At 60.7% G+C, this 27,836-nt stretch overlaps 3 protein-coding genes across 3 annotated transcripts; 2 read left to right on the top strand and 1 right to left on the bottom strand.

The window, feature by feature from the left end:
* Positions 1 to 2,290: 2,290 nt before the first annotated feature.
* On the top strand, positions 2,291 to 3,305 carry CISD3 (CDGSH iron sulfur domain 3). The gene is made up of 2 exons (XM_082297598.1): positions 2,291 to 2,563; positions 3,020 to 3,305. Exons 1-2 carry the CDS (start codon positions 2,351 to 2,353, stop codon positions 3,197 to 3,199), a joined length of 393 nt encoding a protein of 130 aa, XP_082153724.1. The 5' UTR covers positions 2,291 to 2,350; the 3' UTR covers positions 3,200 to 3,305.
* Positions 3,306 to 7,339: 4,034 nt separating this feature from the next.
* PCGF2 (polycomb group ring finger 2) lies at positions 7,340 to 20,522 on the bottom strand. The gene is made up of 10 exons (XM_082297473.1): positions 20,412 to 20,522; positions 17,629 to 17,768; positions 17,265 to 17,361; positions 14,008 to 14,063; positions 13,539 to 13,589; positions 11,250 to 11,418; positions 10,451 to 10,499; positions 9,380 to 9,478; positions 8,012 to 8,092; positions 7,340 to 7,670 (listed from the first exon to the last, which is right to left on the bottom strand). Exons 2-10 carry the CDS (start codon positions 17,738 to 17,740, stop codon positions 7,356 to 7,358), a joined length of 1,029 nt encoding a protein of 342 aa, XP_082153599.1. The 5' UTR covers positions 17,741 to 17,768; positions 20,412 to 20,522; the 3' UTR covers positions 7,340 to 7,355.
* A 4,256-nt stretch (positions 20,523 to 24,778) lies between these two features.
* On the top strand, positions 24,779 to 27,741 carry PSMB3 (proteasome 20S subunit beta 3). The gene is made up of 7 exons (XM_082297515.1): positions 24,779 to 24,866; positions 24,911 to 24,925; positions 25,209 to 25,393; positions 25,772 to 25,879; positions 26,196 to 26,373; positions 26,589 to 26,683; positions 27,620 to 27,741. The coding sequence occupies exons 2-7, from the start codon at positions 24,923 to 24,925 to the stop codon at positions 27,666 to 27,668; spliced, it is 618 nt and encodes a 205-aa protein (XP_082153641.1). The 5' UTR covers positions 24,779 to 24,866; positions 24,911 to 24,922; the 3' UTR covers positions 27,669 to 27,741.
* Positions 27,742 to 27,836: the final 95 nt, after the last annotated feature.

Here is a 27,836-nt window from a genome sequence, read left to right as displayed (position 1 = left end):
CTTTAAGATCCCAAATCCCTGTGTTGCTCCAAGATCCCAAATTCCCGCGGTGCTGCCCGCAGCCCCCAGCCCCATTTGCAACCCCAAAGGCCCCGAGGTTGTGCCCCAAATTGTCCAATTCTTCCAAAATCCAAGCCCTGGGAATCCAAAAGGCGCCGGTGCCGAGGAGAGAGGGCTGGGAAGGCTGGGAATATTGGGAATGCTCTTTGGGATCCATCCCATGTGCAGGGAATTGATCCCCCCCAGGACACACAAATCCATGCTGGGATCGGCCCCAGTTTGGGGTTGGTGCCCAAATCCCTGGACAAGCCCAGGACACACAAGGGGTCAGTGAGAGGCACTTAGGGGTCAGTGAGAGGCACTTAGGGGTCAGTGAGAGGCACTTAGGGGGCAATCCAGAGGCACTTAAGGGGGAATCCAGAAGCTGGAGGCGCCGGAATGGGCTCCTGCGGGAATGTTTGGGAGCCCAGGCTTTGGAAGAGGTAGGAAATCTGGGAATTGGGGTTTTTTTTAGGCAAAACCAGGTTCAAACCAGGGGGAGCTGGGCTGGGCAGCGTTCCCGAGGGTTGGAGGTGGCAGCAGCCAGAGTTGGACCCCTCCGGCTCTCCGGGAATTCCGGGATCAGGGCGGGATGAGGGAACGAGGGGGATCAGAGACAGAAAGCACTTACACATCTCCCTGTGTCCGACCTTCCAAAGGTTCCCAAATCCTGGGAATTTTGTCACCTCCGGCTGTCCCAGAGCCAAAGGTCCCTTTGGCAGTGAGGAGGGGGAGGTCTCCAGGTGAATCCCTGAGGGGAAAAAAACCCCAGGGATAGCAGGGAAAAGCTAAAGATGATCCGTGTTTCAGTTGCACTGGGGTACGTTTCTTTACCCGTTTTGATGCTGATGTCTCATTTAGGATCGTTGCATGTGTCCTTTTATTTTATTTTATTTTATTTCGGGATTGGTTTCGGTTTTTTGTTTTTTGTTTTTTTTTTTTTATTATTATTATTATGAAATGAAAGAGACAAATGTGTATATTTTTGGCAATTTCAGGTAATGTAGCTAAGATCTATTTTTTTCACGCTGCTTGACTGGTCTTTATTATAATAAATAATATTAATGTTAATATGAAGAGCGAGGAGTTGTTTAATAAAGCACAGCGGGGCAAATTGAAGTGGGAATGGGAATTCCCTGCCAGGTCCTAGAATGTGAGGCAGCATCCCAAGCCAGGGATGGTCCTGGATGTAGGAGCGAGGTCCTGGAGGTTCTCACGGCGGGAATGAGTGGGAAAAGGAGGGTTTTTCCCCAAAAAAATCACCCCAGTGACAGCCCCCATTAAATCCCAAATCCTCTTCCCTTCTAGCCAGGTCCTGAATCCTCCTCTCTCCCAAGGATTTATTCCTTGGAAGTCCCGACTCCACGGGCTCGTGCTGCCCCTGCTTTGGCCCATTTCCTACCCAAAATCGGGTCTGGAGCCGTGTCCGGCTGTTGGGAAAAGCCGCTCCCACGCCAGGATTCCAGGAATTCCCACGGTATTCCCTTGGCAGCAGCGGGGCCGAGGCTGCGGCCCGGGGGCTCCGGGGGGAAACTGAGGCACGGGGGACGGGGGAGGAGGAAGTGCTCCCGAGGCAGGTGTGCTGCCCGGGAAAGGGACTGGAAGCGGGATCGGGGCTGGGATTGGGATCGGGCAGTGGGAGTGGGCACCGGGATTGGGCACTGGGACCGGGATTGGGCGCTGGGACCGGGACTGGGCACTGGGACCACGTAACAGGATCGGGCACCGGGAGCAACACCGGAATTGGGCACTGGAATCGGGCACCGAAAATGGGCACAGGGACGGCGTAACAGGATCCGGGAGTGACACTGGAATCGGGCATTGGGATGGGACCGGGCACCGGGACCGTGCGGTGGGATCGGGTATCGTGACTGGGACCGGGATCAGGAGCCGAAACCGGGACCCCGCACTGGGATGGAACACCGGGACCGGCACTGGGAACAAGTACCGGAACTACACAGTGGGATCGGGCATCGTGACCGGGAGCGGGATCGAGAACCGGGACCGACACTGGGGCCCCGAACTGAGATCGAGCAGCGGGACCGGGACCAGCACGGGGAGCGGGCGACAGGAGCGGGTGACGGGGGCGGCAGCGGGACCGAGCACCGGGACCACGAGCCAGGAGCGGCAGCGGGACCGAGCACCGGCCCCAGCCCCAGCCCCGCCCGGCCCGGTGCGCGGGGGAACCTCCCCGCACGGAGCATCCGCGCTCCCGCCGAGCCCGCCCGCCCCGGCTCTTCCGGCGCCGGGAGGAGGAGCCGCCGGTGCTGGGAAGGTCACCGGGAGCAGCACCGGGAGCGGCACCGGGCCCATGCTGCGGCTAAAACCGGCCGCGCTCGTGGCACTGATGAGGGCGGCGGGGGGCGGCCGCCGGTGCCGGGACCCCTCGGGGGGGGCGCGGGTCCGGTCCCTCTGCTCCGCCGCCCCGCCGCAGCCGGTGATCGCCGCCAAGGAGCCGTTCCCGGTGGAGCTGAAAGCGGGGAAGACCTACGGGTGGTGCGCCTGCGGGCACAGCAAGCGCCAGGTCGGGCCGCGGGGCTCCAGGAGGTCCCGGGGGTTCCTGGGTTGGGGACTCCGCGGTGGCTCCCGGGCGGGTTCAGGGGGCTCCGGGGCTGGGAACCTCCGGAGTGGCCGGGGGGCTTCGGGACCCGGGGGGGGTCTGGAGGGTCCAGGGGGCTCCGGGGGCACCGAGGGGGTCTGGAGGCTCCGGGGACCCGCCACCCCCCTAAATTGGGATTGCGCGGATGCCGGTGGGGTCAGGCCAGGACCATCCCCACGGGGACACCCCCCCCCCCCCCCCCCCCCAGTCCCGGAGCGAGAGTTTTTGAGGCGTTTTTGATGTTTCGCCCTCCCGGGCGCTCCAGTTCCCGAGGGATGCGCTGCCCAAGAATGGGATGGGGCGGAGGGATCGCGGTGGTCCCGGGGGATCAGCCGGGCACCCCCCAAACCCTCCCGTGACCCCATCCCGGTTTGTTTCCAGCCCTTCTGTGACGGTGCCCACAAGAAGGAGGCCCCGGGGCTGTCCCCGCTGCGCTTCACCCCCACCGAGGACGGCCCCGCGTGGCTCTGCGGCTGCAAACAAACCCGGACCCCCCCGTACTGCGACGGCTCCCACAAAGGGGACGCGGTGCAGGCGGCCCCGCTGCCCCCCCGGGCCTGACCGGAGCCCGCGGGAGCTCGGGAACACCGGGATTCCCATCCCGACCTCGGGATGGCCGCAGTGGGGAGAAGAGAGGCTCCCACCCCAATTAAATCCTAATTACGGAGCGCTGGGAGCAGCCACCGAAGCAGCAAAGCGGCCCCCCCGCTGTGGGGCGGGGATTTGGGTTCTGCCCCCAAATCATCCTCTGGACAGTGGGATTGGTGGGAGGGGGCTGGGGTTGCTGGAGGTGTGTGTGCCCCTGGGATGGGGGCACCTGTGGGGTTTGGGATGGGAGAATTCGTGGGGTTTGGGATGGGAGTAGCTGTGGGGTTTGGGATGGAGGGGCCCGTGGGATGCAGGACAAAGGGACTTGTGGGATGTGGTTCAGAGGAACCCACGGGATTTGGGAGGGAGTGACCCATGCATGGGATGGAGGGACCTGTGGGATTTAGGATGGAGAGCTGGATCTGTGGGATTTGGGCAGGAGGGATCTGTGGGATTTGGGCTGGAGGGATCTGTGGGATTTGGGCCGGAGGGGTCTGTGGGATTCGGGCAGGAGAGGCCGATGGGATTTGGGCAGGAGAGGCCGATGGGATTTGGGCAGGAGGGGTCTGTGCCATTTGGGATGGAGGCTCTGTGGGATCCCAGCCCGGCCGGAGCATCAGGGCTGGTCCGCAGCGTTTATTCCGTTGCCAAAGCCGGACCCGAGCTGTACAAAGGGTTAACCGAGGACGGGCCCCCGGGATCGTGTCCGGGACATCAAACAGGAGGCGAGCACGGGGCAGTTTGGGTTTGTACCGGAGCGGGAAACCCCAAACCAAAGCACCCGCGAGCCCAAACCCAAACCCAAAGCACAACCCCGCCCAGGGGCCGGGCAGTGTTCCCAGGGGCCGGGCAGTGTCCCGAGGGGCCGGGCAGTGTCCCCCGGGCCGGGCAGTGTCCCCCGGACCGGGCAGTGTCCCCAGGGGCCGGGCAGTGCCCCCGGGCCTGGCAGTGCCCCCCAGGCCGGGCAGTGTCCCGAGGGGCCGGGCAGTGTCCCCAGGCCGGGCAGTGCCCCCAGGGGCCGGGCAGTGCCCCCGGGCCGGGCAGTGCCCCCCAGGCCGGGCAGTGCCCCCAGGGGCCGGGCAGTGTCCCCAGGGGCCGGGCAGTGTCCCCCCAGGCCGGGCAGTGCCCCCAGGGGCCGGGCAGTGTCCCCAGGGGCCGGGCAGTGTCCCCAGGGGCTGGGCAGTGTCCCCAGGCCGGGCAGTGCCCCCAGGCCGGGCAGTGTCCCCAGGGGCCGGGCAGTGTCCCCCGGGCTGGGCAGTGCCCCCAGGCCGGGCAGTGTCCCCAGGCCGGGCAGTGCCCCCCGGACCGGGCAGTGCCCCCCGAATCCCAGGCTATTTAAAGGGAGAAAATGTGACACGAACGGAGCCCGCAACAGCCCCGGAGCTCCCGAGCCAGCCCCAGCCCGGGGGTGGGGACGGGGTGGGGACAGGGGTGGCCCCGTGGGACCCGCCGGGGGCTGTGCTGTGGCCGGCTGGGGGTGCGGCACTTCCCAAAAAACCGATTCCCAAATAAAAACCACAGCGCCGACCCCCGCGTGTCCTGCCCTGCGGAGCTGGGAGATGTCCCGGCCATTCCCGTGCCATTCCTGTGCCATTCCCGTGCCATTCCCGTGCCATTCCCGTGCCATTCCTGTGCCACTCCCGTGCCATTCCTGTGCCATTCCCGCACCACTCCCGTGCCATTCCCGTGCCATTCCCGTGCCATTCCTGTGCCACTCCCGCGCCATTCCTGTGCCATTCCCGTGCCATTCCCGTGCCATTCCTGTGCCATTCCCGCGCCATTCCCGCGCCATTCCTGTGCCATTCCCGCGCCATTCCTGTGCCATTCCCGTGCCATTCCCGTGCCATTCCTGTGCCATTCCCGCACCATTCCCGCACCATTCCTGTGCCATTCCTGTGCCATTCCCGTGCCATTCCCGTGCCATTCCCGTGCCATTCCCGCACCATTCCCGCACCATTCCCGCGCCATTCCCGCACCATTCCCGTGCAATTCCTGTGCCATTCCCGTGCCATTCCCGTGCCATTCCCGTGCCATTCCTGTGCCATTCCCGTGCCATTCCCGTGCCATTCCTGTGCCATTCCCTTGCCATTCCCGCACCGTTCCCGCGCCATTCCCGCACCATTCCTGTGCCATTCCCGCGCCATTCCCGTGCCATTCCCGCACCATTCCTGTGCCATTCCCGCGCCATTCCCGTGCCATTCCCGCACCATTCCTGTGCCATTCCCGTGCCATTCCTGTGCCATTCCCGCACCATTCCCGTGCAATTCCTGTGCCATTCCCGCACCATTCCTGTGCCATTCCCGTGCCATTCCCGCACCATTCCTGTGCCATTCCTGTGCCATTCCCGCACCATTCCTGTGCCATTCCTGTGCCATTCCCGTGCCATTCCCGCGCCATTCCCGCACCATTCCTCTGCCATTCCCACACCATTCCCGCACCATTCCCACACCATTCCCACACCATTCCCGCACCATTCCCGCACCATTCCCTTTGGTTCTCCCGTGCCCGGGGGCTCTGGGCGCAGCAGGCACTTCCTAATTTTGTTTCCTTCCTCCGTCCCTTTCCCCAGCGAGAGCAGGAGAGGAAAAATCCCCGGGATCCGCCTCCCCTGGGGCTCGTGTGCTTTCCAAAATTCCACGTAGGAATTCTGTCCCTTTCCCTCGGGAAACACCGGGACCTTCCCACGCTCGCCCCTCGCCGGAGCCTCCTGGCTAAAGGCACTGAAATCGGATTTTTTTTTCCCCGGCATTTTCTTTTATTAAAAACCCCAAAGTGAGGGCGGGAGGAGAGGCTGGGAAGGGCGGCGAGGGGGGAGACACCGACAAGAAACGCTCGGGAACGTGGGAAGCTCCATGGATTTCACACATCCCAACCATTTGGGTGCCCCCAAATTTCCCTGGAGCTGTCAGGGAAGAGGAATATTCGGGCGAGTGGGGTTGGGGGAGGGGGGGATTTGTGCTGCCACCACCAAGCTGAAGCAGAAATGGTTAAACTGGAGGAAAATACCCCAAAAAATGAACTTACGGTGCAGAAGGGCAGAGTCTGGGCGAGGCTTTGGCTGAAAGTGCGGCCAGAACCCGCAGGGAAAGCAAAGAAATTCCCCCAAAATACACCCGGGATGGGATCCAGGAGCACCTGGAGCTGATGGAGCCGACCTGGTGTGTGAAACCCTCAAATGAACCCAAAAAAAAAAAAAAAAAACCTAAAAAGTGAAAATAAAATCCAGCAGCAGAGCAGGGCAAGGCTGAGGGGGAATTTTTGGGGGGTTTTGGGTTCTGTGCTTGGCCCTTACCTGTGCTCGGCCCTTCCCTGTGCGGCCACGGCCCCGGGGGGAGAGGGAGGAGGAGAAGGAGAGGGAAAAACCTCGGAGAAAACCGGGAATGTGGGAATGTGGCAGCTCCGGGGGCGCGGCGGGGGAACATGCAGCTTCCACAAACCAAACCCAAACCTCCAAACCAACCCCAAAAACCCCAAAACTCAAACATTTAAAAATATCCAGCGCCATTTCTGTGTCTTCTTTGCGTTTTAAATTAGAAAATAAGTCCGTAGAACTCTTCTCTCTCTCTCCCTATGTACAGATAGATATTTATAGAGGTCTGCAGGGAACATCTCCAGAGAAATCCCAGCCCGGGGAGCGGCTTTAGGAATTCCTGGAGGGGTTTTAGGAATTCCTGGAGCGATTTTAGGAATCCCCGCAGCGGTTTTAGGAATCCCTCGAGGGGTTTTGGGAGTACCTGGAGGGATTTTGGCAATCCCTGGAGGGTTCCAGGAATCCCTGGAGGGTCTTTTAGGAGTCCCTGGAGCGGTTTTAGGACTCCCTGGAGAGTTTTTTGCAGTTCCTGGAGGGTTTTTAGAAGTCCCTGGAGAGTTTTCAGGAGTCCCTGGAGGGATTGTAGCAGTCTCTCGAGGATTTCCAGGAACCCCTGGAGAGTTTTCAGGAATCCCTGGAGGGATTTCAGGAGTGCCTGGAGGGATTTTAGCGGTCTCTCTCGAGGATTTTCAGGAATCCCTGGAGGGATTGTAGCGGTCTCTCTCGAGGATTTTCAGGAATCCCTGGAGGGATTTCAGGAGTGCCTGGAGGGATTCTAGCTGTCCCTGGAGGGTTTCTTTTAGGACCCCCCGGAGGTTTTTAGGTCAGGGCCGAGCCGGCGCTGCCGTTCAGAGTCGCTTTGCGGCCCCGGCCGGGTGGCAGCGGGTGACAGTTCGAGGCCGAGCCGTTCAGTGCGGGGCCGGGCGAGCCGTGCCCGGGGGCGGCGGGGCTGGGCAGGGCCGGGCTGGGCACGGCGGCGGCGGGCACGGCCAGCCCGGGGCTCTGCGCTTTGTCGCTGCCGGACTCGCACTCGGACGCGCCGCTCGTGTTGGTGCCCTCGGAGGGCACCGCCGGGCACAGCTTGAGGCGCTTGCAGGCGGGCTGGACGCGGTACTTGAGTGCCAGGGGACCGCTCTGGGGACACAGGGCACGGCTGGCACCGCGCGGCGACACCGCGGGGGCACCGCCACCCGTCCCGGGGCACCCGAAAATCCCACGCGGAGAAAAGCCCCCCCCCCCCCCCCCCCTTGGCAGGAAAATCCTCCCGGGAAACCCAAAATTCCCACCCGGAGCAAAACGCCCCTGGCAGGAAAATCCGCCCGGGATTTCTTGTCTGAAAGGCTCCCCCAGGACAGATTTTCCCAGTTTCAGATTTTCCCAGTTTCAGATTTTCCCAGTTTTTTTCCCCCAGGACAGATGTTCCCGGTTTTCCCAGGACAGATATTCCCGGTTTTCTCCATTTCCCTCTCCCTCACCCTCCTCCAGGGGTAGATGTAGGCGATGTCCATCAGGGTGTAATATTCCTTCAGGGGCTCGTCCTCGTACAGCACCTCCACCTGGAGCAGGGAAAGGAGGGAGCCGGCCATGGGAAAAGGGTGGAGACAGACCCAGGAAAAGGATGGAGACTGCCATGGGAAAAGGATGGATCCTGCTCCAGGGAAAGAATGGATCCAGACCCAGGGAAAGGGTGGATCCTGCTCCAGGGAAAGGGTGGAGACAGAACCAGGGAAAGGATGGAGACTGATCCAGGGAAAGGAGGGATCCTGACATGGGAAAAGGATGGAGACCGCCCCAGTGAAGAGATGGATACTGCATCGGGAAAAGGATGGATCCTGGAGGACAGGAAGGAGGGATCCCGCCATGAGAAAAGGGTGGAGACAGACCCAGGGAAAGGATGGATACTGATCCAGGGAAATGATGGATCCTGCTAGGAAAAGGATGGATCCCAAATGGAAGAATTCTGCCCCAGGGAACGGACCGGCAGAGCAGGGATATTCGGGAGAGGCAGCGCAGGGATATTCGGGAGAGGCAGAGCAGGGATATTCGGGAGAGGCAGAGCAGGGATAATCGGGAGAGGCAGAGCAGGGATATTCGGGAGAGGCAGAGCAGGGATAATCGGGAGAGGCAGAGCAGGGATATTCGGGAGAGGCAGGGCAGGGATATTCGGGAGAGGCAGAGCTGGGATATTCGGGAGAGGCAGCGCAGGGATATTCGGGAGAGGCAGAGCAGGGATAATCGGGAGAGGCAGAGCTGGGATATTCGGGAGAGGCAGCGCTGGGATATTCGGGAGAGGCAGAGCAGGGATATTCGGGAGAGGCAGAGCTGGGATATTCGGGAGAGGCAGAGCTGGGATATTCGGGAGCAGCAGAGCTGGGATAATCGGGAGCAGCAGAGCTGGGATATTCGGGAGAGGCAGAGCTGGGATATTCGGGAGCAGCAGAGCTGGGATATTCGGGAGCAGCAGAGCTGGGATATTCGGGAGAGGCAGAGCAGGGATATTCGGGAGAGGCAGAGCTGGGATATTCGGGAGAGGCAGCGCAGGGATATTCGGGAGCAGCAGAGCTGGGATATTCGGGAGAGGCAGAGCAGGGATATTCGGGAGAGGCAGCGCTGGGATATTCGGGAGAGGCAGCGCAGGGATATTCGGGAGAAGCAGAGCAGGGATATTCGGGAGAGGCAGGGCAGGGATATTCGGGAGAGGCAGAGCACGGCAGGGGTTCAACACGGGATGGGCAAAACGGCCCCTGCGAGCTGAGCAGAGCACGGCAAACGCGGGCAGTGACAGCACCGGGCACCCCAAGGTGCCCCCTGAGCATTCCCGGGCATTCCCGGGTATTCCTGACCTTGTACTTGCTGGGCACATCCATCTTGTTGCGCAGGAACTTGGCCAGGTGCATCACGGTCATGGCCGCGGGGCAGCGCAGGAACCGCAGCCCGGGGCTCTGGGGGGGCAGAGACCGGGCTGGGGCAGCTCCCACCGCCAGCGGGGTTTGGGGTGTTCCGGGTTTGGGGTGTCCTGGGTTTAGGGTGTTCCGGGTTTGGGGTGTCCCGGGTTTGGGGTGTTCCGGGTTTAGGGTGTTCCGGGTTTGGGGTGTCCCGGGTTTGGGGTGTCCCGGGTTTGGGGTGTCCTGGGTTTAGGGTGTCCCGGGTTTGGGGTGTCCCAGCGTTTGGGGTGTTCCGGGTTTGGGGTGTCCCGGGTTTGGGGTGTTCCGGGTTTGGGGTGTCCCAGCGTTTGGGGTGCCCCCCCCCCGGTCCCCCCGAGGCAGCTCCGACCTCCCTGAATGGCGTTTGGGATGTCCCGGGTTTGGGGTGTCCCCCCGTGCCCCCCACATCACCCGAGGCAGCTCAGACCTCCCTGAATGGCGTTTGGGATGTCCCGGGTTTGGGGTGTCCCGGGTTTGGGGTGTCCCCCCGTGCCCCCCAGCAGCCCCCGAGGCAGTTCTCACCTCCCCGAGCGGGATTTGGGGTGTCCCGGGTTTGGGGTGTCCCCCTGTGCCCCCCACATCACCCGAGGCAGCTCAGACGTCCCTGAGTGGCGTTTGGGGTGCCCCCTGTCCCCTCCATGCCCCAGCAGCCCCCGAGGCAGCTCCCACCCTGAGCGTGGTTTGGGGTGTCCCGGGGTTTGGGGTGTCCCGGGGTTTGGGGTGTCCCCCTGTGCCCCCCACACCCCCTGAGGTAGCTCCCACCCCGCTGAGCAGGAATTTGGGGTGTCCCCCTGTGCCCTCCACGCCCCAGGACCTCCCTGAGGCAGATCCCACCTCCCCGAGCAGGGTTTGGGGTGTCCCGGGATTTGGGGTGTCCCGGGATTTGGGGTGTCCCCTTGCTCCCCCGATGCCCCAGGATCCCCCGTGGCAGCTGGGGACTGAGGGCTCCGTGCCACCACGGTGCCACCACGGTGCCACCACGGCGCTCACCTTGTCCCTGTCCAGGTCCCCGTTCTCCACAGGGCCTTTCTGGTCCTCCCTGAGGGCAGAACACAGGACAGGGAATGTGTGGAAGGAAAAGGTGGAAAAGGGGAAAAAAGCCCTGGTAGGGCCGTCCCTGGAGGGGCTGCAGAGAGGGGACACCCAGGGCTGCACCCCCGGAACATCCATGGGCATTCCCAGGGCTCTGCAGCCTCTGGATCCCTCTGGAATGCTGCTCCAGGTGTCAGGGACATTCCTGAGGACACCACCAGCAGCAGGGACACAGGGATCACTCTGCTGGGATGGATCAGGGATCACACTGGGATCGGGGATCACTCTGCTGGGATGGATCAGGGATCACACTGGGATCAGGGAGCACAGGGCTGGGATCAGGGATCAGGGATCATTCTGCTGGGCTGGATCAGGGATCACATTGGGATGGATCAGGGAGCACACTGGGATCAGGGATCAGGGATCACTCTGCTGGGCTGGATCAGGGATCACACTCGGATCAGGGATCAGGGATCACTCTGCTGGGATGGATCAGGGATCACACTGGGATCAGGGAGCACAGGGTCGGGATTCAGGATGGGGCCAGGGGTTTGGGTGCTCCTCTGTCCCCTCCAGCACCCCTGGCAGGGGCTCTCAGCTGCCACTGCCTCGCAGGGAAGGTGGGATGAGGTGACACCTTTAAGGTCCCCTCCAACCCACATCATTCCAGCATTCCAGGATCTCAGATTGGGAAAAGAGCAGGAATTCCTTCCCGACTCCAGTGCCGGGAGAGGCTTGGGGCTCCCCGGAGCGGTACCTGGAGCCCGGGTGGAACTCGATGGACAGGCTGACGATCCCCTCGTCCGGCAGCGGCCCCTGCTCCTGCTCCTGCTCCTGCTCCTGCTCCTGCTCCTGCTCCTGCTCCTGCTCCTGCTCCTGCTCCTGCTCCAACACCTCCCCGCGCTCCTCCCCGGAGCCGTTCGGAACTGTGGGAGAGAGGGACAGGATGGGCCAGGGTGGGACAGCCAGGGAGGGGATCTGGGGTGTGATGCTGGGACATTGTGACACTGACACTGGGACACCAGGACAGTGACAATGACACTGTGACACTGGGACAGTGACACTGTGACACGGTGACACTGTGACACTGACCCTGGGACATTGACACTGGGACACTGGGACAGTGACACTGGGACAATGACATTGTGACACTGGGATATTGTGACACTGACACAGGGACACTGGGACAGTGGCAATGACACTGTGATACTGGGACAGTGACACTGTGACACGGTGACACTGTGACACTGACCCTGGGACATTGACACTGGGACACCGGGACGGTGACAATGACACTGGGACACTGGGACACTGGGACACTGGGACACTGGGACATTGACAATGACACTGTGACACTGTGACAGTGACACTGTGACACGGTGACACTGTGACACTGACCCTGGGACACTGGGACAGTGACACTGGGACAATGACATTGTGACACTGGGACATTGTGACACTGACACTGTGACACGGTGACACAGTGACACTGACCCTGGGACACTGGGACAGTGACAATGACACTGTGATACTGGGACAGACACTGTGACAATGATATTGTGACACTGTGACAGTGACACTGTGACACGGTGGCACTATGACACTGTGACACTGACCCTGTGGCACTGTGACAGGGTGACATTGACACTGGGACACCGGGACATTGGGACATTGGGACATTGTGACAGTGACACTGTGACACTGGCATTGACACAGTTACACTGTGATACTGTGACAGTGTGACAGTGACATTGTGACACTGACACTGATATGGTGACACTGTGACACTGACACGGTGACACTGACAGTGACCCTGTGACATTGTGACACTGACACTGACCCTGTGACACTGACACTGACCCGGTGACACTGACACTGTGACACTGAAACTGACAATGACACTGTGACACTGACCCTGTGACACTGTGACACTGACCCTGTGACACTGACAATGACACTGACCCTGTGACACTCACCCTGTGACACTGACACTGACCCTGTGACACTGACAGTGACACTGACAGTGACATTGTGACATTGACACTGTGACACTGACGGTGACACTGTGACATTGACCCTGTGACACTGACACTGACCCTGTGACATCGTGACACTGACACTGACCCTGTGACACTCACCCTGTGACATTGTGACACTGACCTGGTGACACTGACAGTGACACTGACAGTGACATTGTAACACTGACACTGTGACACTGTGACCTTGTGACACTGACCCTGTGACACTGACAGTGACATTGTGACACTGAGACTGTGATATTGTGACCGTGTGACACTGACCCTGTGACATTGTGACACTCACCCTGTGACACTGACAGTGACATTGTGACATTGACCCTGTGACACTGACACTGACCCTGTGACATCGTGACACTGACACTGACCCTGTGACACTGACACTGTGACACTGACCCTGTGACACTGACAGTGACACTGTGACACTGACACTGTGACACTGACAGTGACCCTGTGACACTGTGACACTGACAGTGACATTGTGACCCTGTGACACTGACAGTGACACTGTGACACTCACCCTGTGACACTGTGACCCTGTGACACTGACCCTGTGACACTGACAGTGACACTGTGATATTGACCCTGTGACACTGACGCTGACCCAGTGACATCGTGACACTGACACCGACACTGTGACACTGACCCTGTGACACTCACCCTGTGACACTGTGACCCTGTGACACTGACACTGTGACACTGACAGTGACATTGTGACACTGACAGTGACGTTGTGACACTGACAGTGACACTGTGACACTCACCCTGTGACACTGTGACCCTGTGACACTAACCCTGTGACACTGACAGTGACATTGTGACACTGACACTGTGATATTGTGACCGTGTGACACTGACCCTGTGACACTGACAGTGACATTGTGACACTGACAGTGACCCTGTGACACTCACCCTGTGACACTGACAGTGACATTGTGACACTCACCCTGTGACCCTGTGACACTGACCCTGTGACATTGTGACACTGACAGTGACGTTGTGACACTCACCCTCGGCCACCGGGTACGCGGCGTAGAAGTCGCGCCGTCTCTTCATCTCATCTGCGGGGACAGCGACAGGGACGTGAGGGGGGACAGTGCCACAGCCGGGGGAGGTGACAGCTCAGGGGGACACCCCAAAGGGGGGACGGGGGACACCCCGGAACGCCCAGGGAATTCCCGTGGGAGCTCCAGCAGGAGCAGTTCCATAAATCCCGGAGCGGCGGCCAATCCAGAGGTTTTTTGGTGGCTCAGCTCTTCCCACACCTCAAATCCCGCACTTTTCCCCCGTCCTGAGGAGCTCAGGGAGCAAATCCATGGCTCCTGCTCCCGGTTTTTCCCAAAGCACGGGATGGGCACCGTGTCCGTGTGTCCTCCTGTCCCCGTGGGAATGGGAAATCCAGGGAAAAGGTTTCAGGGGGGTGGGAGCGAGTTAAAAACACCCCAAAACTCCCGGATTCTCCCCATCCATCAGCTGCACCTTTGAAAAGCCCCGGGACCAGCTTGTACACGATGTCCTGGAGGGTTTTGTCCGACCTGGAGCGGGGAAAAAGAGGAAAAGAGGGAGAAATCAGCGGGATTTGGGAGCGGTTTGTTCCCTGCACCACGGAACCCTGCTTCCCCCATCTCCCTTCTGGAAAATCCCCATCCCAAAGCTCCAGTTCCTCATCCCAAAGCTTCAAATCCCCAGTTCCCCATCCCAGAGCCCCAAATCCCCATCCCAAATCCCCCGAACCCCAAGTCCTCAATTCCCGATCCCAAATCCCCAGTTCCCCATCCCAAATCCCCTATTGCCCATCCCAAATCCCCAAATCCCCAAATCCCCAATTCCCCAATTCCCTGTCCCCAAATCCCAAATCCCCAATTCTCCACCGCAAAACTTCAAATCCTCAATTCCCAATCCCAAATCCCCAATTCCCCATCCCAAATCCCCCAACCCCCAAATCCTCAATTCCCAATCCCAAATCCCCAGTTCCCCATCCCAAAACCCCAAATCCCCAATTCCCGGACCCAAACCCCAAATTCCCATCGCAAACTCCCCAGTCCCCCATCCCAAATCCCCCAGACCCCAAATCCCCAATTCCCCATCCCAAATCCCATCCCACACAGCGACTCCACACCCCACGAAGGGTTAACCCCGGAAAAAGGAACGAAACCATCCCAGAAATCCTTGTAAATTGTTGGGAACGGTGGCAGTGGGATTTGGGGCCAGGATCCCTTCCAGCAGCCAAACCAATTCCCAAATAAACCACCCCGGGAATTTAAACAAAAACCAAATCCCGGATCAGCAAGGTCTCCGCAGGTTTTAATTCGAATCCCGGTTTATTTTTGGGATGAAAATTTTGGGGTTTTGATTCCTTCTGTGGGAATCAGGGCAGGCTCTTGGATGGGAATTGGATTCCCTAAAATGTGAATATCCCGAAGCAGGATCAAGGAACCAGGGAAGCTCCAGCGCCATCCACAGCCAGGGTTTTCCCAGGGAATCCGGAATTTCACATCCCCAACCCAGGAGCAAAGGAGCCTGGTGAAAATCCAATTAAAGCTGGAATTTTTTCCATTTTATATGGAAAAGGAAAACAAATGCCTGAATCCCGGGTTATTTTTAGGCCAGGCGCACATTTCATCCCAAATTCCTCCAGCTCGGGAGGCCCCGCTGGGATTTTATTTATAACAAATATTTTTATATCTATTTATAGTTATATATTTATCTATAATGACATTTATTTATCTTTATCTTTATCTTTATCTTTATCTTTATCTTTATCTTTATCTTTATCTTTATCTTTATAATATTTATGTTTCTATATATAATATATTTTTATATTTATATATTTTATATATTTATATTTATATAATGTATTTATATATTTTTATATATTATATATTTATATATTTACATATGTTTTCATACATATTTTTATGCATTTATATGTTTTATATATTTATATTTCTATAATGTACTTATACATTTTTTATGTATAAAATACAAATAAATATAGAATAATTATATATATTTATATTTTTATATATTTATATTTATTTTTATTTTTTATATTTTTAGTTTTAGTTTTATTTTTATTTATTTTTCTATATTTATATTTATATTTATATTTATTTCTAGATATTTTTCTATTTAGATTGTTGATATACTTATATATTTTACATCTTTTGTGCGTTTTATATATTTATTTATATGCATTCATATCTATCCAAAATATTTATAACAAATTCACTTCGTGATTTATAACAAACTGAGGGAATTCCCTGCTGAATTCCCAGCCCTGCCTGGTGGCACTGGGGGACACTGGGGCACACTGGGGGACACTGGGGGACGCACTCGGTGCCACACCCGGGGGTTTTGGAAGCATTTGGGAAGCAAAGGCGCAGGGATTTTCCACCTGGCTCGGGGCACGCTCACCTGGGCCACATCCCCCATCTTTTTTCCCAATTTTTCCCAGTTTTTCCCCCATTTTTCCCCACGTTGGGACCACCCGGAGGTGCCACCACCCCTTCCCGGAGCTTGGGGCAGGCGGCTCAGCCGCGCCGGCGGCTCCGGCCCCGCAGGAGATCCCCGAGGAGCCGTGGGAGCCGGAGTGTAAATATTTCATAGTGCGCCAGAAGAAATGGGAAAAAAAGGGGAAAAAAAGGCGGAAAAAGTGTTACTACAGAAACGGATTGACAAGGAAATGGATAAAAATAAAGCCCGGGATGGAAAAACGCCGGGCACGGATCACAGCCGGCCGTGGTTTCCATGGCAACCGCCTGCAGAGCCAATTCCACAGCTGGGAATGGATTTTCCCGGAGGAAAATGGAGCTGGAACCACGCACGGGCAGCGTGGCACCCGTGGGCAGCTGGCAGTGCCACCCTGAGGGATGGAGGGATGGATGGATGGATGGATGGATGGATGGATGGATGGATGGATGGATGGATGGATGGAGGGATGGAGGGATGGATGGATGGATGGATGGATGGATGGAGGGAGGGATGGATGGAGGGATGGATGGATGGATGGATGGATGGATGGATGGATGGAGGGATGGATGGATGGATGGATGGATGGATGGAGGGATGGGTGGGTGGATGGATGGAGGGATGGATGGATGGATGGATGGATGGATGGATGGATGGATGGATGGAGGGATGGAGGGATGGATGGATGGGTGGGTGGATGGAGGGATGGATGGATGGATGGATGGATGGAGGGATGGGTGGGTGGATGGATGGAGGGATGGATGGATGGATGGATGGATGGATGGATGGATGGATGGATGGATGGATGGATGGAGGGATGGAGGGATGGATGGATGGGTGGGTGGATGGATCCATGGGTGGATGGATGGAATCCAGGACATTCAGGGATGGACACAGGGCACCTGTCCCAGCCTCTTCCTGCTGCCACAGAGATGTCCCCAAGTGCTGCTCCCCCCATGGTGGCATTTCCCACCATCCCTACTCCCTTCCCACCCGGAGCACTCCTCAAACCCCCTCTGCTGCGGGACTTGGGGTCGGGAACAGGGGTCCCATGCTGGTGATGCAGGACTGGGACACTGGCGGGACTGGGATGGAGCTGCCATAGGGATGGGGACACCACAGGGACCGGGATGGAGCTGCTCCCGGGCTGACAGCGGAGCCCCAGGGTCTCCCTGCTCCAGGTGCTTGGGGCCGTCCCCCAGAGCAAGGACAGGGCGTGACGGGACCCCCGAGCCCCCCGAGCCCCCCGAGCCCCCCGGGCTCACCTGATGCTGAGCAGGGGCCGGGTTTTGTGCACCTGCACGTCGCACATGGGGCAGTACTTGTTGGTCTCCAGGTAGCGGACGATGCAGGTTTTGCAGACTGTGGGCACACAGGGACCCTCTGTGAGCGGGGGGACGAGGGGACAGAGCCTCTGCACCAGCCTGGACCCCGGGGACCCCCACACCGGCTTGGGGACCCCCCACAATGGGTTGGGGATGGGATCCCTGCCCAGCGCAGCCCCGTCCATCCCCCCCACAGCTCCACGGGGCAGCACCGCCTGGCACAGGGTGATGGGCACTGCGGGAGGGGTCAGTGCGGGGTTTTGGGGCACCCCTGGGGACCCTTGGGGACACGCAGGACACTCACAGGAGTGCAGACACTCCACGATGGTGGTGGCGTCGATGAAGTAGCCGCCGCACAGGGCGCACATCAGGTGGGGGTTCAGCTCCGTGATCTTTATCCGGGTGGTCCTGTGCATCTTGGAGCAGCCCCAGGGCGGATCCTCCCTGTGGGAAAAGCCCCGGGACCCCCTTAAAGATGCACGGATGGGGCCTGCAGGAGCCGCTTTAGGGGACAGGGTGGGGACTTTCACCTGCCACCCACGGGGGCACCCTCAGCCCTGCCAGCCCTGGGGGTGCCCACGCAGCACCCACCCGCCTCCCGTGCCACCTCCAACTCCAGAAGCCACCCAGCCCCCTCTGCGTCACCCCGGGGGTCCCCAAGTGGGTCCCCAACACGCTGGGACACGTCTGGGTGGGGACAAATCCCCCCTGTCAGGAAATCCTCACCTGTGGCTGTGCGCACACACAGACACACAAAAAGAAGTGTATTTTGGGTTGGTTCCATGGAAAAGGCATCTCCAGCCAAAATTCCATACTTTTTTCGACAGAAAATCCCAAGCCTGGTGCTGGCCACCTCCCCCCGGCCAGGAGCACCCAGCAAAGCCAGGTGGGCACGGCAGGAGCGGGGTGAGGATTTGGGGAATCGCCTCCTTCCCGCTCCGGTGCTTCCACGTTTCCAGTGGGAGCCGGAGCCTGAAATCGCTGCAGTTTTATTGTTTCCATGGCAACCCCGATACTTGGCGAGCAGCCAGGATATTGTCACAGCCACCCGAGGCCAGGGGACAGGGAACCTTGGCATCATGGAAATGAGCGTGGGCACGGCCGCAGGGCCGGGGCAGCGGCGGTGGCACCGCACGGAGCCACGGGGACACACTGGGACACACTGGGACACACTGGGACACACACAGGGCTGGGACAGCACCGGCACTGGGATGCTGCAGGCATGGGACGCTGTTGGGACTGGGATCAAAGTGCCACAGGGATGGGACATCACTGGGACTAGGATGGAGACGCCACAGGGATGGGAGAACCGCGGGGGCCAGGATGAAGATGCCGCAGGGGCACCACGGGGACTGGGACGGAGGTGCCACAGGGATGGGGACACGACTGGGATGGGGATGGAGGAGCTGCAGGGATGGGGACAGCACCGGGATGGGCACCTCGGGGACACCCCTGTGCTCGAGGGGCAGCAGCCAAAGCTCTCCTTGCTGAGGGGGGCCAGGGGCACCGGGGGAGGGGGCTTGGGAACCCCAGGACCCCCTCCCAGCCCAGCTCTCGCCCCTGGGCACCGCCGGGTGGTGTCCCCAAACCCTCCCCAGCCCCCAGTGATGGCGGGGCACTGCCAGCCCCCTCCCCACGGCTGGGGGGGGGACGGTGCCCTGTGCCCGTCCCCTCTCCCCCGCACGGGACCGGGATTTCCACCGGGCACCGGGGTCGCGGGACTCACGGCTGCGTTTTGGGGGGGATTGCGCTGCTTTCGGTGCTCGCAGCCGCCAATGGCGGCCCCGGGGCTCGGCGGGAGGGGGGAGCCCGAGCCACCGGCGCAAACCGGTTCTAATAAACCGATAAACCGGGCGATAACAGCCGCGATCTCCTGTGCCGGGGGTGGGAGGAACAAAGCCCCGGAGCCCCCGGAGCCCCCGGAGCCCCCGGAGCCCCCGGAGCCCCGGCCCCGCCGCAGCCCCCGGGACCGCCCCGTCCCGCCCGCGGCTCCCGCACCCCCGGCCCCGACTTTGGGGCTCTTTTGTCTCCGTGGGCGGTGGCCCGGCACGGTGCCCCTCCGCTCCCTGAACCCCCCGGCCCGGGCACGGGTGGGGAAGGACGTTTCAAAGTCACCGCTAACTCGGCCCCCTCCCCGCGGGACCCCCGGCGGCGGCTGCGACGGCGAGCGCGGGCTCGGGAAACGACCCGGGATGGCTCCCCCGGCACGGCCCGGGCCCCGCACGGCGCTCAGGGGCCCCGGAGAGCCGGGAACACGAGGGAACAGCCCCGCCACTCCCAGCAGCGCCCGCCGGGACCCCCCCGCCGCTCCCGGGGTGCGGGACGCGGCACCGGAGCTGCGGAGGGGCCGCGGCGGGATGGGGAAGGGAGCCCCGCTGGACACGCGTGACCACAAAGCGTGTGGGGACAAGGACACGCACGGCACAGCCCCGGCGGCGGGACGGGTCCGCGGGGCGTGACAGCCGGCGGGTACGGGGGGGACACGGGCACGGGAGGCACGGACACCACGGGAGGGACCGGGCACGGGGGGGGGGGGTGGACACGGGGTGGCCACGGACACACGGGGGACACGGACACGAGGGGGACACTGACCCACGGGGAGCAAGGACAACACGGGACGGGCACGGACACACGGAGGGCACGGACGCGGACTGGCCACGGACACGCGTGACCCCGGGGGGGGGCGGCCCGGCTGTGGCCCCGCCGGCGGCTCCCGCGATGGGGCCGGGGGTGGGGCAGCCCCGGTGGCCCCGGGGCGTCCCCTTTGTACTCGGGGCCGGCTGTCAGCGCGGCCCGGCCCCTCCGCCCGCCCCGGGGGGGTCCCGCCGCGCCCCCCCCACCACGGCCCCGCAGCGGCCCCGCCGCGCCGGCCGCGGGGAGAGCGCGGTGCGGGGCCCCCCCGGCGCTGTCAGGGCTCCGCAGCCGCTCCCCGGGGGCGGCCGCGGGGGGGTCCCGGTGCGGGCGGGCGGGCGCGGGGCACAAAGCGGGGGCGGCGGCGGCCATCGGCCATCTTTGGGCCGGCGGGGCGCGGGGGGGGCCCGCGGCGGGGCCCGGGGCGGGGGGGGGACACCGGGGCCGCGTCCCTACCTGGTGGCGGCGGCAGCGGCGGCCCCGCGGCCGCCCCTCCGCTCCCGCCGCTCGGCGCGGCTCGGCTCGGCTCGGCTCAGGCGGCGCTGCGGCCGCGGCCCTTTTTTTATTTTTTTCCTTCTCTCTCTCGCTCTCTTTTTTTTTTTTTTTTTTCTCCCGCTTTTTTTTTTTTTTCCCTCCTTCCTCCTCCTTTTTTTTTTTTTTTTTTTAATTTTTTTCCCTCGTTTTTATTTTTTTAAATTTTTTTTTATTTTTTTTTCCACCTCCAGCCGCCGCCAGGCCCCGCCCGCCTCACGTGACCTCATTCCTTTGGGGGGCTGCGGAGGACGGGAGCGAGGGGCCGAGATTGGGGGGGACCCCCGACCCCCGTTCCGCCATCCCCCCCGACCCCCCAACCCCGGTGTTCACGGAGACCCCCGCCTTGTGCTCGGGGGGGGGAAATGAGAGCGCCCCAAAAACACGGTGGAATGGCCCCAAAATGCGGTGCCCGGTGGAACGGGGCCCCGTGTTCCCCCTCGGGACCCCCCTCCCCCCTCACCCGGGGACAGATTTGGCCCCAAATTGGGACGCGGGACAGGCGGGACCTTCCGCGGGATCCTCGGTGCTCGGCAAGAGCGGAGGGGGAAGGAAAGGGAAGAGGGGGGGAAAGGAAGGAAAAAAAAAATAGAGGGAATTTAAAGGGGGGGAAAAGGGGAAATTGGAAGGGAGGGGTGAGAAAAAAAAGTAGGAAAAAAGTAGGGGGAAATGAGAGAAAGAAAAGGAAAACGGTAAATGAGAGGGGGGAAAGGGAGGGGAAAAAGAAAGGGAAGAAAAATGGAGGGAAATTAGAGAAAAGGAGAAATGGGGAAGGAGGTGGGGAAAGGAAGGGGGGAGGAAAAAAAAGAAGGAAAAATGAGAGAAATTAGAGAAAGGGGGAAATGGACAAGAAGGGGGGGGAAAAGGGGGGAAAACCCAAGGAAAACAGAAGGAAATTAGGGAAAGAAAGGGAAACCAGGAAAATCAGGGGGGAAAAAGAAGAAAAAAAAGGAAGGTAAGGAAAAATGGAGGGAAATTAGAGAAAGGGAAAGCTGGGAAATGATGGGGGGAAGGAAGGGAAGGAAAACAGGGAAAACAGAGGGAAAAAAATAAAACGGAAAAGGAAGAAAAAAGGACGGGAGAAAAGGGAAGAGAAGAGGAGGGGGGGAGAATGCAGGAAGGAGGAAAAGAGAAAAGGCAGGAAAAGGGAAGGGGGGGGGGGGGAAGAAAGGAAAATCTGGGAAAGAAAATGCAGGAGGGGAAAGGGGCGGGAGGAGGAGCGGGAGGCGCTGAGCGAACCGCGGCGCTCCCGCACTCCCGGCGTCACCGGCGGCTCCCGGCACACGCAGCCGCTCCCGGCAGCCGCTCCCCGCCCCGCCCGGTGCCGGTGCTCCGCATCCCGGGCCCGTCCCGGTGGCCCCGTGCCCGGGGGGTTCCCGGTGGGCGCTGTCGTTGCCGCTGTCTCGGTTCCCGGTTGCTCGCTTGCTCTGGTGCCCGTGTCCCGGTGCTGGTTCCGGTGGGTCCGGTGCTGGTGTCCGGTGTCCCTGTGCTTGGGGCCGGTGTCCGCTGTCCTGTTCCCGGTGTCCGTCTCGGTGTCCCGGTGGTGGAGTCCCGTTTCTGGTGTCCCGGTGCCGGTGTCCCGTTCCCGATATCCCGGTGCCAGTGTCCCATTCTCGGTGTCCCATTCCCGGTGCCTCTCCCCGTATCCCGTTCCCGGTGTCCTGATTCCTGGTTTCCCATTCCCGGTGCCCCTTTTCCGGTGTCCCATTCCCGGTGTCCCATTCCCATTCCCAGTGTCCTGTTCCCGGTGCCTGTCCCCGTATCCCGTCCCCATCCCCGGTGTCCCGTTCCCGGTGTCCCGTTCCTATTTCCTGTGTCCCATTCCCGGTATCCCGTTCCCGTTCTCGGTGTCCTGTTCCCGTTGCCGGCATCCCGTTGCCGGTCCCGGTATCCCATTCCCGGTGTCCCGTTCCCGGTGTTCCATTCCCATTCCCGGTGTCCCATTCCCGTTCCTGGTGTCCCGTTCCCATTCCCAGTGTCCCGTTCCTGGTGTCTCATTCCCATTCCCGATGTCCCTTTCCCATTCCCATTCCCGGTGTCCCATTCCCATTCCCGGTGTCCCGTTCCCGTTCCCGGTGTCCCGTTCCCGGTGTCCCGTTCCCATTCCCGGTGTCCCATTCCCATTCCCGGTGTCCCGTTCCCGTTCCCGGTGTCCCATTCCCGGTGTCCCATTCCCTGTGTCCCGTTCCCGTTCCCGGTGTCCCGTTCCCATTCCCGGTGTCCCATTCCCGGTGTCCCGTTCCAGGTGTCCCATTCCCGGTATCCCATTCCCGGTGTCCCGTTCCAGGTGTCCCATTCCCGGTATCCCATTCCCGGTTTCCCGTTCCCGGTGTCCCGTTCCCTTTCCCGGTGCTCCGGGCTGACTGCGGCGGGCGGGGCGGCGCTGCCAGCGCGGTCTCTGTGGCGCAATCGGTTAGCGCATTCGGCTGTTAACCGAAAGGTTGGTGGTTCGAGCCCACCCAGGGACGGAGCCGCTCTTTTGCCTCCGCCGCTCCATTTTTCCTTCTCTCTTTTCCCAGCGCCAGCCCAGGATGGACAGAGCCACACACGGAGAAAAATCCAGGGCCAGGATCTGTTCCCGCTGCTCCCCGTGGGCTCACGGCTCCCCCTGAGGCGGAAAAGCCGCTCCCGCTGTGCCCAAACCACCCCTGCCCAGCCCGTGCTCCCCGCCGTGGCCTCACAAGCAACGAGGACACTTTGGGACATTCAAACCGGGCTTGAAATCCTGTTTCCATCCCAATTCCGTGTTCGGGATTCAGCTGAGGGGGGTCCGAAGCCCGCAAGGCTGAGCTTCCCCTCTCTTCAAGCTCCCGTCACATCCGTCTCTGCTCCCTGCTCGCCCTGATCTGGTTCCCATCCCAGAAATAAGGAAGTTCCTGCTTTAATCCAGGCCATGAGGTTATTGATCCTGGTTATTCCCACCCGCCTGTGCCCGGGCTGTTCCCACCAGGCAGGACGCGGCTCCGACTGCCGCCAGGAGCGTTTTATGATGGAAAACACCTCAAAAATCCACTTCAAAAAGACGCTTTTAAAAAAAATGACACTTTAAAAACGCAGCAGGCACGGGCTGGGCTCTGCTCCCAGCACCCGATCCCGGGATGTGTTCCTGGGATGGATGAACACCCCCGGCACGGCACCCTCGGAGCCGGGGCTGCTCTGCGGTGCCTCCAGAGCGTTCCCAAGCGCACGGACCCCGTTCCCTGGGGCAGAACTTCCCTCTCCTGAAGGAAACGCTCCATCCCGCCTGCCCCAGGAGGGAGCTGCCACCCGGGACAGGGAATCCAGGCAGAGCAAATCCCCCTTGGAATAAAGAATCCCCCCGCAGCCAGGCCCTGTGCCGGTGCCGGGATGTGCTGGGACCCCACAGAGGGACCGAGAGCGACCTTCCAAAAGAGATTTTTGGGAGAATCCCCGTCGGGATGTGCTGTTCCCGGCCCCACAGGGCGAGGTCGGGGCTTCGTCCCCGCGTCCTGAAGGCGCAAAAGCGGAGGGAGGGAGTGGGGTGCGAGGTCCGGCTGCTCTCCGGACCCATCCAGCTGTGCACCCCATGGAAACAGCTGTGCTGTGCATCCCTGGGCACGTCCAGATGTACCCCCACTGATCCAGCTGTGCCTCCACTGATCCAGCTGTGCTGTGCATCCCTGGGCACGTACAGCTGTGCCGTATCCAGCTGTGCCCCTACTGAACCAGCTGTGCCCCCACTGATCCAGCTGTGCCGTATCCAGCTCTGCCCCCACAGATCCGGCTGTGCCCCCACTGACCCAGCTGCGCCCCCACAGATCCAGCTGTGCCCCCATCGATCCAGCTGTGCCCTGATCCAGCTGTTCCCCTTTACCCAGCTGTTCCCCCGCTCTGGCTGTGCCCCCATTGATCCATTGGCGCCCCATTGCTCCAGCTGTGCCCCCACTTATCCAGCCCTGTCCCGACGCAGCTGTGCCCCCACAGCTCCAGCTCTGCCGCCCATTTTTCCAGCTGTTCCCATTTTTCCAGCTGTTCCCATTTTTCCAGTTGTGCCCCCCCAACCCTACCCCCCCCGCACTCCCGGCATGCCTCGCGCGCCCACTGTGACTCGTCACTTTTCGGCCCCGCCCACCCGGCCCGGTCTCAGCCAATCAGCTGCGCGCACCACGGCGGCTCCCGCCAGTCACCGGCAGCGGCTGCCAATGGGGAGCGGGTGAGGGCGGGACTACCGGTGCGACAGCCAATGAAAGGCGGTAAAGGAAGGAGCGGCAGCGGCGGCGGCCAATGGGAAGAGGAGGGGGCGGGACCGGCGGCGGCGCGGCGGGGCCCGGGCAGAGAGCGGGCCGGGAGCGAGCGGGGCCGGAGCGGGGCCCGTGTGGGGACGGAGCGGGGACAGAGCGGTGACCGAGCGGTGACCGAGCGGGGACAGAGCGGTGACTGAGCGGGGACAGAGCGGTGACCGAACAGCCGCAGCCATGGTGAGACCCGCGGCGGCGCCGGGGCAGCTGCCGGGCCTGCGGTGCCCGGGGGAGGCGGGTGGACGGGAGGCCGCTCCCTCAGGGCCTCCCCACGGGGACCGGCGGTGGGGCCGCCGGAGGAATGGGAAACCAAAGCAGCGGGGAAATGAAATCCAAAGGCGGTGGGGCGGACGCGGGGAGGGCTCTCCCGGCCGGGCCCGGCGGTACCGGGGGTACCCTGGGGGCTCCTCCGGGGCAGCGGCGGGAGCCGGGCGGTGCCCGCTGAGCTTCTCCTGCCGTGCAGTCGATTATGTCCTACAACGGCGGGGCCGTCATGGCCATGAAGGGCAAGGACTGCGTGGCCATCGCCGCCGACCGGCGCTTCGGGATCCAGGGGCAGATGGTGACCACGGACTTCCAGAAGATTTTCCCGATGGGAGAGAGGCTCTACATCGGCCTGGCCGGGCTGGCCACGGACGTGCAGACGGTGTAAGTGAGGCCTTTGTGCAATAGATACTCGTGCTGAGCGAATGTCTTTGTTTATTCGTGGGGAGGGGAGAATATTTGTAATTAATACAAAAATTAAACGGTGCCGGTACTCCGAGTCTTAGTTCCCCTCGTGGGAGAGCTTTTAAAAGAAACCTTTGTGGGATTTAAGATCAGAGCACTGCTGAAATTCGACTTCCACTGCTGAAATTCGACTTCCACTGCTGAAATTCGACTTCCACTGCTAAAATTCGACTTCCACTGCTACAATTTAACCTCAACTCCCAAAGAAGCTGCATCTGCACGCCCTCCTTGCCCTAGGCCCTGGTGAAGAGGAAAAAGAGCCTGCTCTGCTTTCATCCCAGCTCTCATCTTTTGCAGTGCCCAGAGACTGAAGTTCAGGCTGAATCTCTACGAGCTGAAGGAAGGGAGGCAGATCAAACCCCAGACCTTCATGAGCATGGTGTCCAACCTGCTCTACGAGAGAAGGTAGCGGCCAGAACCGTTCCTGTGTGGTGCCAGGGAAGGCTGAGGCTGTTGGAGCTGTGCCTGGGGAGGGTTGGGTTGGGAGTTAAGGGCAGGTTCTTCACCAGAAGGGTGGTGGATGAGAGCACTGGTGCAGAGTGGGTACGACCCCAAAGCTGCCAGAGCTCCGGCAGCGTTTGGACAACGCTCAGGGATTTTGGGGTGGGATTTTTGGGATTTCCCTATGCAGGGCCTGGGGTGGGACTGGGTGATCCCGTGTGGTTCCTCCCAAGCTGTTCCCTGGCCTCGGGGCTGCCCTGAGCCGTGCTGCTGTCCCCAGGTTTGGGCCCTACTACACGGAGCCGGTGATCGCGGGGCTGGACCCGCTCACGCACGAGCCCTTCATCTGCTCGCTGGACCTCATCGGCTGCCCCATGGTCACCGACGACTTCGTGGTCAGTGGCACCTGCTCCGAGCAGATGTATGGCATGTGTGAGTCCCTCTGGGAGCCTGACATGGTGAGTGGGTGCTGGGATCAGCTGGGAGCTGTGGGTTCATGGATTCTCCCTCCTGTGTTAGTTGGAGGCTCTGGGCTGCGGGAGAGGTTTCATTCCTGGAGGAGTTCAGCTCGAGGGGAAAAGCTTGCAGGGTTTTGGGGGGTTTGGACAAAATCCAGGGAGTCAGGGTGGAGTTTGTAGCCCAGCTGAACCCTTCTGTTCCCTCTGTGCCTCAGGAGCCCGAGCACCTCTTCGAGACCATCTCGCAGGCCATGCTCAACGCCGTGGACAGAGATGCCATCTCTGGGATGGGCGTGGTGGTGCATGTCATGTGAGTGCTGCTCCTTCCCAGGGAGAATTCAGCGAGCTGGGCACTCAGTTCCCTCCTTCCCTGGGAGAATTCAGCACGCTGGGCACTCAGTTCCCTCCTTCCCGGGGAGAATTCAGCAGGCTGGGCACTCAGTTCCCTCCTTCCATGGGAGAATTCAGCAGGCTGGGCACTCAGTTCCCTCCTTCCCTGGGAGAATTCAGCAGGCTGGGCACTCAGTTCCCTCCTTCCCAGGGAGAATTCAGCGAGCTGGGCACTCAGTTCCCTCCTTCCCTGGGAGAATTCAGCACGCTGGGCACTCAGTTCCCTCCTTCCCTGGGGAGAATTCAGCAGGCTGGGCACTCAGTTCCCTCCTTCCCTGGGGAGAATTCAGCAGGCTGGGCACTCAGTTCCCTCCTTCCCGGGGAGAATTCAGCAGGCTGGGCACTCAGTTCCCTCCTTCCATGGGAGAATTCAGCGAGCTGGGCACTCAGTTCCCTCCTTCCCAGGGAGAATTCAGTGAGCTGGGCACTCAGTTCCCTCAGGGATCAGTTTCCAGGGTATCCCTGAATCCTGCCCCTCCCACCGGTGTCCTTAGCAAGGCTCTGTGCGCTCCCAGTGTTTGATTTCGCTGTTGCAGCTCGCTGCCAGAGCAGCAGGAATGGCTCCCCTGTGCTGCACAGGGGTTGCCTGGCTGCGTTGCCATGGGAAGGAGGATGCTCTGCCTCTCGTGGATGCAGCGTTAACTCCCAGCTCTGCCTTTGAAAGAGCCCAATTTACTTCCTGCAGCATCCCCACCCTGGGAGCTCCCCAGGGGGATGGGTTTTACTCAGTTGTCACACCCAGCTGAGCTCCAGCTGACCCTGCCCGGGCACCTGGGACTTCCCAAGGGAGTGACAAGCTGTAGGCAGGGATTAAACCTGGATTTATCAATAAATAATCTCCTCTTTCCCCCTCCAGAGAGAAAGACAAGATCACCACGAGGACCCTGAAGGCTCGCATGGATTAGCCCAGCACAGCTGCTCTGTGGCACTCGGGACTTTTTAAAATAAAACTCTCCACTGAACTTCCCTTTTGCTGGCTCTGAGCACAAGGACTGAGTTCTCATCCCCAAAACCGTCAGGAGGAGGTTTTTAGGTGGGAGCAGAGCTTCCCTTCCCCTCTGAGCCAGCTGCAG

This window comes from Coloeus monedula, assembly GCF_965178545.1.
Source record: "Coloeus monedula genome assembly, chromosome: 26".
In the NCBI taxonomy this organism is placed as follows: Eukaryota; Metazoa; Chordata; class Aves; order Passeriformes; family Corvidae; genus Coloeus; species Coloeus monedula.
The sequence above is the reverse complement of the archived record's forward strand: the minus strand, read 5'-3'. Positions and strand labels throughout refer to the sequence as shown.

Coding starts and splice junctions, on each gene's coding strand:
- CISD3 (XM_082297598.1), top strand. CDS start 2,351: ATGCTGCGGCTAAAACCGGCCGCGCTCGTGGCACTGATGAGGGCGGCG. Junction 2,564..3,019: donor GCGGGCACAGCAAGCGCCAG/GTCGGGCCGCGG, acceptor GTTTGTTTCCAG/CCCTTCTGTGACGGTGCCCA.
- PCGF2 (XM_082297473.1), bottom strand. CDS start 17,740: ATGCACAGGACCACCCGGATAAAGATCACGGAGCTGAACCCCCACCTG. Junction 14,064..17,264: donor CGGCCCCTGCTCAGCATCAG/GTGAGCCCGGGG, acceptor TCCCCGCTCCAG/GTCGGACAAAACCCTCCAGG. Junction 8,093..9,379: donor ATGTGCCCAGCAAGTACAAG/GTCAGGAATACC, acceptor TCCCTGCTCCAG/GTGGAGGTGCTGTACGAGGA.
- PSMB3 (XM_082297515.1), top strand. Junction 25,394..25,771: donor GCCACGGACGTGCAGACGGT/GTAAGTGAGGCC, acceptor CATCTTTTGCAG/TGCCCAGAGACTGAAGTTCA. Junction 26,374..26,588: donor CCCTCTGGGAGCCTGACATG/GTGAGTGGGTGC, acceptor TCTGTGCCTCAG/GAGCCCGAGCACCTCTTCGA.